General features: G+C 39.5%; 1 protein-coding gene across 1 annotated transcript; it reads left to right on the plus strand.

The window, feature by feature from the left end:
- The first annotated feature begins 1,460 nt into the window (after positions 1–1,460).
- On the plus strand, positions 1,461–9,015 carry LOC112516651. Its single transcript, XM_025123814.1, has 7 exons — positions 1,461–1,592; positions 2,384–3,882; positions 4,027–4,155; positions 4,475–4,621; positions 5,445–5,615; positions 7,196–7,913; positions 8,269–9,015. The coding sequence occupies exons 2-7, from the start codon at positions 2,454–2,456 to the stop codon at positions 8,906–8,908; spliced, it is 3,234 nt and encodes a 1,077-aa protein (XP_024979582.1). The 5' UTR covers positions 1,461–1,592; positions 2,384–2,453; the 3' UTR covers positions 8,909–9,015.
- Positions 9,016–9,355: the final 340 nt, after the last annotated feature.

The raw sequence follows: 9,355 nt of genomic DNA on the forward strand, positions 1-9,355 counted from the left end.
AAAACTAACGATGGGTATGAAACGGAACCGTGTTATAAATACATACAAAAAAACTATTTTGACAAACTACTTGAAAAGCTAAATTGTAACAACCGCAAACACAAAATAGACGTCTAATAACCAATACCGTAACACTGGTAAACCAACAAGTACAATTACCGAAACAAAGTCTACAAGTTCAACTTAATCTTAATAGTTACATCAGAATAAAGTAATACTGCTAAGATTATTACAGAAAGTTAAGCTCGAGTCAAAGCAGTTCCCTAACTAACAGTGGCCCAACTCCAAGCCTTATAGCTCACACTTTCCCTTACGTTTACTAGAGCTTTTCAACATGATACTCCCCTGAAAATGTTTACAGTTTTATAGAAACGAGAGTTAGGCCAAAGGTTTAGTTAATTCCCTCTAACACAAAAGCTCACACGATAATCAGTGGATTTAAAGCATAATTAAAATAAACAAAATCACCACAATTGTAAGTTAAAGCACACGGTTGCAACGATTGATCACACTTATGGTCATGCACACTTGTGACCAACTCATTAGGATCACACCAATCGAACACCTTAGGTTAGGATCACACCAATCGAACACCTGAATTGAGTCATCCAAACGCTGAGATAATACCTCAATTATAACCCCCGAGTGAACCACTACTAATCCCTCAAGTTAAGGTCCAAAGCATAGCCCTCAAACTGCTCTTTACACAAAACTCACAAACAGAGAAACGGTAGCTTGTGCGGCCTACGTCATGACGCTACCCGTGTGAGCTACTGTTTTGCCTGCACAACCTCTGTTCAAAGGTCTCACTTCCAGAACAATTAATCAACGATTTCCATAGCAATTAGGGGTTAGAATTTATATTAAACCCCCATAAACTCATCCCCAACAATTTGGGATTCAAGGACTACATCATCAATTGATAGGATCGTACACATCCATGGAATTTTTGATCAACATCTCCCAAAAATATCATTGGAACTGATTATAGAATGAAATACACGCTCCAAAACCGATCCATTATCTTGATAAACATTGGGGCTGTTTACCAAATGTTTACCCGAGTAAGTGCTTACCAAATCACATTACATTATCAAATGAATATAGTAAGTACCAAGAATCTTATTCGGTAAGAACAAGATGAGGACCAAGAGTCTTACCCGGTAAGTAAGGACAACGACTTTTACCACGGTAAATGCTTACCGGATAAATTGTTGCATACGATGCCGTTTTGATGGATTAAAATCTTACCCGGTAAGTAAATAAAACAAGTATCGATTTTTAAAATTAAATTTCTATTTTTCCCTTATCGTTTTTCCACCTTTGATGTTAAAGAATCATCTGGGGAGGAAAATATTTTGTTACCGCAGGTTTCACCGCCGGCCACCACTTCCAAATCCAATAAATGCATAAAAAATAAAAATTATAAATTGTTTTTTTTATGGAAATCGGAGGATGATGAGATAAGGGTTTAAAGACCCACCTTTCATTTCCCTCTTTTACATCTTCAGTCATTCACCAAGGAGATAGATTACACACCAGCAGCACCAACCTAAAACCCTCATTTCAGGAACCTGCTTCTTCTCTTTAGGGTAAATTTCATCCTCTTTCCATTTGGGTATCTCTAATTTCTCGATTTAACGTCTAAACACTTCTCTGTGAGTGATGGGTCAGTCTTAATTTGCCAAAGTTTGATGTCGTTTTGATTCTTTTTATAGTTTCTTGACGATGAACTTAAAGCCAATTTTGTTTGTTTTAGAACCCTAGGATGTTTTGTTCGTAATCCCCACTTCACGATGCTGTTTTGTTGAAAAATCGTCGAGCTTATCTGGATTAGAATTGGTTGTTTTTCCCCAAATTTTGATTCATATCGGTAAAACTCTGCAAATTGAAGGAGATATAACTGTGGATGAAACTGGGAAAGTGGTTTTTGATCTTGAATTCATTAGGATACATTACAATCCATCAGTTCATCAATCATTTGTGCTTTAGAATCACGAATTGTGGTAAAAAATTTGTGGGTTTGTGAATTACTTGGATTCTTGAGGATGTCTAACCATCCTTGAGGATTCAATTCAAATCGAATGGATTCGAAATGATGTAATTGTGTGATTCTAGGTTATAAATTCTCTCATTTCCAGTTGAATATTAAGTATTTCAAGAATCTGTTTTGAACTTGCGGTTTTTGTTAGTGAAATCGCAATGAATTCTGTAGTATCTACTTATTCCATTTGAATGTGATCATATGCAATCTGTTTCGATTCTTTTCGTGAGCAAAATGAGATCTTATCTTCTAATAGAATACTCGGTTCCGTTAAGAACATCTATAAGATATTCAAGATAATGTGGATTTGATAGCTTATGAGTTGCATTTGCTCCACAGGTGAAGAAACTGATGAAGAATTAGTGTAGTTTCCTTGAACGGAATCCGATTCACGTTTGGAGATCACAAAATGACGCCCGTTATCCCTTCGTCAACAAGCAGTATCTCGCTTATCCCTGGATGCACCTTTGATACAAAAACGACCAACCGTTTGATAAGATGCTGTAATTTAAGAAGATCTTCGAGAAGAACCCTATATGCTCAAGATTGTGTATTGCCTTTATCGACATCCCTTAGATTATTTCCGCATATCAGAACGTTTGGCTCACACCATAAACCAAGATTTGGAATAGCATCAGCCACCGGGGTGGATGTGGATGTAGCTGTAGAACAAGCTGACCAGCCAGATTCCGCTGTTTCAGAACAAGATTCCGTTCAAACGTCAGAAACAACAGCATCCGTTGATAAGTCGAATGCTGAAGAGTCCGCTGCCAAGTCTAAACAACGATCACGGCCCGCTAGAAAGAGCGAAATGCCGCCTGTGAAAGATGAAGAATTGGTTCCTGGTGCGACTTTCACCGGAAAAGTAAGATCAATCCAACCATTTGGAGCTTTTGTCGACTTTGGAGCTTTTACGGACGGGCTGGTTCACGTTTCACGGTTGAGTGATGGATACGTGAAGGATGTTGCAGATGTCGTTTCTTTAGGACAAGAGGTAAAGGTAAAGTTGGTGGAGGCTAATATTGAAACGGGCCGAATAGCATTGACCATGCGCGAAAGTGAGCCCGCTAGCGGTGGTGACACATCTAGACCTCCCCAAAGAACGGGTCAAAAGTCAAACCAGAAGCGAACCGAGGGGAGAAAAACGACAAAGTTTGTGAAGGGCCAAGATCTTGAGGGGACGGTAAAGAATAAAACAAGATCTGGTGCGTTTATAACTCTTCCAGAAGGGGAAGAAGGATTTTTGCCCGCTTCAGAAGAAGCGGATGAAGGGTTCGGAAGTATAATGGGGGATGGTTCGTCGCTCGAGATCGGTCAAGAAGTCAAAGTTCGAGTCTTGCGTATTGCAAGAGGACAAGTGACCTTGACTATGAAGAAAGACGAAGATTCTAAAGCTTTAGACTCCAAGCTTCAAGGAACCGTGTTTACAGCCACGAATCCTTTCCTTGTAGCATTCCGTAGAAACAAAGATATCGCTTCATTTCTGGACGAGAGGGAGAAAGTTGAGGATTCAACCGAGATTAGCAGTGTTGACCAAGTTGACCAAGAAAGTAAAGAAATGGTTGAATTGAAAAGTGACGGAGATTCTGATGAGACTGTAAGTTCTTCCGTACTAGTTGAAGACGAAAAAGTGGAAACCGAAAACGAAAGCGATTCTAGTGGAACTGATCCACAAGCATCCATTGAAGAGACGGAAATTACTTCTCCCGAACCAGATGAGGATGAAAACGTTAGCATTACCAACGAAGAGCAGGTACAGGTACCCGAGGAGACAAGTGGCATCACTAGCTCAAGCGAACAAGTCGATACCCCCATAATCCAGGAAAACGTGATCGAAGGTTTGCATTCTTATTACCCTTCGGTTACTTATACTCATGATTCACGTATGTTTTAAAATGTAGTTTAAACCAAACTAAACAGACCCGTAAACCATAAATTGAAACCCATCTAGTGAAGAGACTGAATCACCTATTGTGAATCAGATGAAAAAGTTGAACCTGTTTCTGACGAAATTACCCCTGAAGAACAAGTAGCGATACCCGAGGAGACAAGTAGTATCACCAGCTCAAACGAACAAGTAGATGCCCCTGTCATCGAGGACGTAGCCGAAGGTTTGCACTCTTGCTTTTTGGCTATTTATATGCATGAGTTATATACGTTTTTATTATGTTGTTACTTCAATAGGGGCGTAATCAAATGAGAACCGTCCAATGAACCAAACGATACAGTGTTGTTTCACATTGTGAAACCATACCTTAAATCCTGGCTTCAGATGAAACAAATACATGTGAAATAATACATTGAGATTCGTTGTGACGGGTTCTCAACATTTTTGAGGTTCTCACTTGATTCGCCCCCTATTTCAGTATATTCGTGATACCGACCATAAATTGAAAAGCTTCTGATGAAGTATTAACTCTCCTGAATCAGGTGGAGATGAAAAAATCGAGCCTGTTTCTGAAGAAACTATTAGCGTTACGAGTGAAGAGCAAGTAGAGATACCCGAGGAGGCAAATAGTATCACGAGCTCGGTTGAACAAGTAGACGCCCCTGTAATCCAGGAAAACGTGATCGAAGGTTTGTATTCTTGCTTTTCGCCTACTTATACTCATGATTCACATACGTTTGTAGTTGCTTTAATCTATTTGTGATAAAACAAACCAAATGAACCCAGTATATCCCACCTGAGGCGGGTTTGGGGAGGTTTATCCGAAAGAGTAGAGCCGTTGTTTCCATGAAGACCCCTCGACTTGTGCAGAGGAGGACCTAGAAATTTTTTCAAGTGGTGACACCGTTTATTATAAAAAAAAGAAGCTATGGATATTTTTTTACAAAATCATTATTGGTTTGTTGGTTAGTTTCTTGCTTTTTGTATGTGAGATCCTGTGTTCGAGTCTTTCATCCCAATTTTTTTTTGAGAAACATAATAAACCTGGAATTAAAAGCTAAAAACTAAGAAAATGGTACAGATGGGATCCAAACCCGCGCATGGAAGGGGAGAAAAGAGCGTGCAAACCAACTCTACCAAGAGAAACTTGTGTTATTATTGTAGTTTCAAGGAATATACGGTTGCACCCAACAAAATAATACGGTGGCACCTTTCACGACCCTAAAGTTTCTTACACTATGTCGGAGGAAAGAAGTGGTGGCCCATGCCACCGTATGCACCATAGTGGGTCATCTTAGGGCCTGTTTGTTAGTGACTTAATAAGCTTAATGGGACTCACAGCTTATTCAGTCAGCTATACATACAGGAGTTAATGGAAAACCAACCAAACAGCCCCTTACCACCATTTTCCGATCAAATTATTGTTCTACTGGTTGCTTGAATTTATTTATTTATTATTTTTATGTTATACCCGATAAGAAAGATCTCTAACTAGTGATTTGTTGCGTTCAGAAACTCAGGTCGGTGAAGTCATCGAGAGTCAAATTGAGGAAATGGAAACAAAAGTTGAAGTAGATGCGGAAATTCCAGTTGCCACGCCAATTGAGGACGGAAATGATGTAGCTGCCACCGAGCAAAATGGCGAAGCCAGTGCACCTTCTCCCGTGGAAGCCGCTACTAAAGGTTTATTATAACTTATTTGCTAATGCCGCCCTTCTTGAGTTTGATTCCTTCGTGCATAACGATTTGATGAATGCAACTGATTCCGCTTCCGAATATTGCTATAGAGATTTCCATTCTAAGAGGGCCTTTGCAAATTCCATCGAGTGAAGGAATTGATAATTCCATTGGTTTCTAATGGAATTCAAATTCTTTCACAACTCTATAAAAAGACAAAAATAGCAATGGATTACTATTATTAGAGTAAAGTTCACTTTTGGTCCCTAACGTTTGCAATTTTCAACGGATATGCTTTTTTATTGTAATGTAATGAAAATAGAGAAAATGACTAAAATACCCCTCATTTAACTGGACTTAACGGAGAAAGCTAACGACCGTTAGACAGAGGGACCAAAACCGTTGGGCATTGATAAACGTGAGGGACCAAATATGAGTTTTTGAAGTTTAGGGACAATATCTGTTGAAATTTGCAAACGTTAAGGACCCAAAATTGAACTTTACTCTTATTATTATTTAAATAATAAATGGCAGGCCAATGAGGACGTGGGATGAGCAGCTGAGGTTGGACATGGTGGCCTTAGATATATTTTCGAGGACATGACCCTCTGATAAGAGTTCTTGAAGACGTATAACTAGGGTAGCTGACTATGTGTAGAGACCTGTAGCTAACGTAACCGGAGAGGTAGCAGGTGAGACGGGGATGGTTGCGGAGTTGACCGTGGTTAGGTTACGAGAGCCTTAAGATTAGATAGAGGGATGTTTAGTTTCTCGTAATTCTTTTACATATTCCTATGTTTCCCTTTTCGTACTTGTGTAACCGTTTTCTAGTATTGGTTCTTTTGTTAAAGGATTATTCATGATCTACATTTTTGGTCCCAAGTTTCTCCGTATTTTCCGATTTCTTCAACTAACAAACGTTTGTTGCACTCGGGTTTTCACCATAACTTTTTTTGCACACGCTTTTTAAATAGTCGAGGGTCTTCATAGAAACAACTCCTTTACTCTTTATGGAGGTAGATGACAGGACTGCGTACATCCTACCCCACATAACCTACTTCTGAGCGGGACATGCTTAGTGTGTTTGGTTATCAAATATGTATATAAACCGAGCAAGAAATTTTTATCACAACTTAGTTCTTTATCACAGGATATTTAGGCCATCGACCTTAATGAAAATTTTATTCCCAGCTTAGGGGCTGTTTGGCAAATGATGAATGATTTGGTGCAGAATGGTTAAGTGGTCAGAATGATTAAAAGGCTCTCATGATATAGTGCAAAATGAAATATAATTGTCTGATAATTGTGTACAATGAAATTAGGGCTCTTAATGGTTAAGGGAGATTCAGGATACAAAATCATTCAGAGGGTTTTAGAACTATTAAGAGGCAGACTTTTCTTTGCCAAACAAGATTCACTTAACGATTCAGAGTTGCCTCTTAATGGAACTATTAAGAGGTAAACAAACAACCCCTTAGCCTTCTGACAAGTTTAGTGGCATTCTTCTGTCAGAAGGTGATTTATTTAAAAGAAATTTATCAGAAGGTCATATAACGAAAGGATAAATATTTATGTATGTATGGCAGCAACGATCTCCGCGGCTCTTGTGAAGCAGCTGCGTGAAGAAACAGGTGCAGGTATGATGGACTGCAAGAGAGCCCTCTCGGAAACCGAAGGTGATCTAGTCAAAGCTCAGGAGTACCTTCGAAAGAAGGGCTTGGCAAGCGCCGACAAAAAAGCCAGTCGGGCAACGGCCGAAGGTAGAATCGGGTCCTACGTTCACGATAGCCGGATAGGCGTCCTCATAGAAGTCAACTGTGAAACCGATTTCGTATCACGTGGAGATATTTTCAAAGAATTAGTCAACGATTTAGCAATGCAAGTGGCTGCGTGCCCTCAGGTTCAAGTTCTCGTCCCGGAAGATGTTCCTGAAGAAACCATTCAAAAGGAGAAAGAAATCGAAATGCAAAAAGAAGATCTTTTGTCGAAACCCGAGCAGTTTAGGGCCAAAATTGTCGAGGGACGAATCAAGAAGAGGCTTGATGAGCTGGCGTTGCTTGAGCAGGCGTACATTAAGAACGATAAGGTGGTGGTCAAAGATTTTGTAAAGTCAACGATCGCAACGATCGGCGAAAACATAAAAGTCAACAGGTTTGTGAGATTCAACCTCGGAGAAGGCTTGGAAAAGAGAACTCAAGATTTTGCTGCCGAAGTTGCTGCACAAACTTCGGCAAAGAAGGTCTCGGCACCAACGACCGAGCAGCAGCCTGCACCAACCGAAGCCGTTGGTGCCGCCACTGATGAGTAAGTTGGTAATTTCTAATAAGTAGATATCGCACAACCAACAAAATCGGCTTTATAGGACGCCAAATATAAATATGTCTTAATAGACTGCTTTATAAGACTTAAATTTGCAGAACCAAACAGTTGTGTCCTATGTAAAGGTGTTACAATAAGTTGATAGAACGCTTTAGAACAGTCTGGTAGAACATTTAGATATATTTGGTGTTCTGTAAAACCGATTTCGTTGCAGTGTCGGTATGAAAAAGTGTGTTCTACAAAACTCGCTTTTGATGATTGTTCTGAATAGCCCAATTGTCGGTTGAGTTGACTCTCGAGGTTTAAATGGTTTTGCTACTAACGCTTTTTCTTTGTTTAGGGCACCGAAAGCTGTGATTTCGGCGGCATTGGTGAAGCAACTTCGGGAAGAAACCGGTGCAGGTATGATGGATTGCAAAAAAGCCCTTTCGGAAACTGGAGGAGACCTCGAGAAAGCTCAAGAATATCTCCGAAAGAAAGGTCTTTCGACTGCCGACAAGAAATCAAGCCGTCTAGCGGCCGAAGGTAGGATCGGATCCTACATTCACGACGCCCGGATCGGGGTCCTAATAGAAGTCAACTGTGAAACTGATTTCGTGGGCAGAAGTGAAAAGTTCAAAGAATTGGTCGACGATTTAGCTATGCAAGTCGTGGCGTGTCCGAAAGTGGAGTACGTTTCTATCGAAGATATCCCGGAACACATCGTGAGCAAAGAGAAAGAGCTCGAGATGCAACGAGAGGATATTTTGTCGAAACCCGAGAACATAAGGGAGAAAATCGTGGAAGGGAGGGTATCGAAAAGGCTCGGAGAACTCACGCTTCTTGAACAAGCGTATCTAAAGGACGATAGCGTCCTTGTGAAGGATTTCGTGAAGCAAACGGTTGCGGCCATCGGTGAGAACATAAAGGTTCGGAGGTTTGTTCGGTTTACACTCGGTGAGTCAAGTGAGTCGAAGTCAGAAGAATCGTCTGAGTCTTGAGGTTGGGTTTTTCTTAGCAGGATTGAGTTGTTTTGAATCGTTGGATTTCCGGTTTTCTGTAGAAATTTGATGGAGATTAAAACACCGAGTAATACTATTTATTTTTCATAAAAGTTATAATTTTTTAATTAATTTTTAATTTAAAATTACTTATTTTTATTCATTTATAATTGATATTATTTCATGTTGTTTGTTGGGTTTAATGTTACTTTAGAAACTTTCTAATTTTAGAAAGTTGATCTACGTTCAAACCAATCAAAAGGGTGATACGATATGTATTTTTTTATATTTATACTATCTTATAAAACATTTGGCTAAAACTTTTAAAAATTCTTAAAAACTCTTAAAACTATTAAAAACTCTTAAACTCGTTCATCCCTAAACGATTTCATCCCATATCTGAATTCGTGTAACTAACTGCAGATAAACACAATCAAATACAGGATA

The sequence above is a fragment of the Cynara cardunculus genome, assembly GCF_001531365.2.
Source record: "Cynara cardunculus var. scolymus isolate 2C chromosome LG 8, CcrdV1, whole genome shotgun sequence".
Lineage (NCBI taxonomy): Eukaryota > Viridiplantae > Streptophyta > Magnoliopsida > Asterales > Asteraceae > Cynara > Cynara cardunculus.

Excerpts from the sequence above, each read along its gene's own strand:
- LOC112516651 (XM_025123814.1), top strand. The coding sequence starts at position 2,454 with ATGACGCCCGTTATCCCTTCGTCAACAAGCAGTATCTCGCTTATCCCT. Across the intron at positions 5,616-7,195 it reads CGTGGAAGCCGCTACTAAAG|CAACGATCTCCGCGGCTCTT; the intron begins GTTTATTATAAC and ends TATGTATGGCAG. Across the intron at positions 7,914-8,268 it reads GTTGGTGCCGCCACTGATGA|GGCACCGAAAGCTGTGATTT; the intron begins GTAAGTTGGTAA and ends TTCTTTGTTTAG.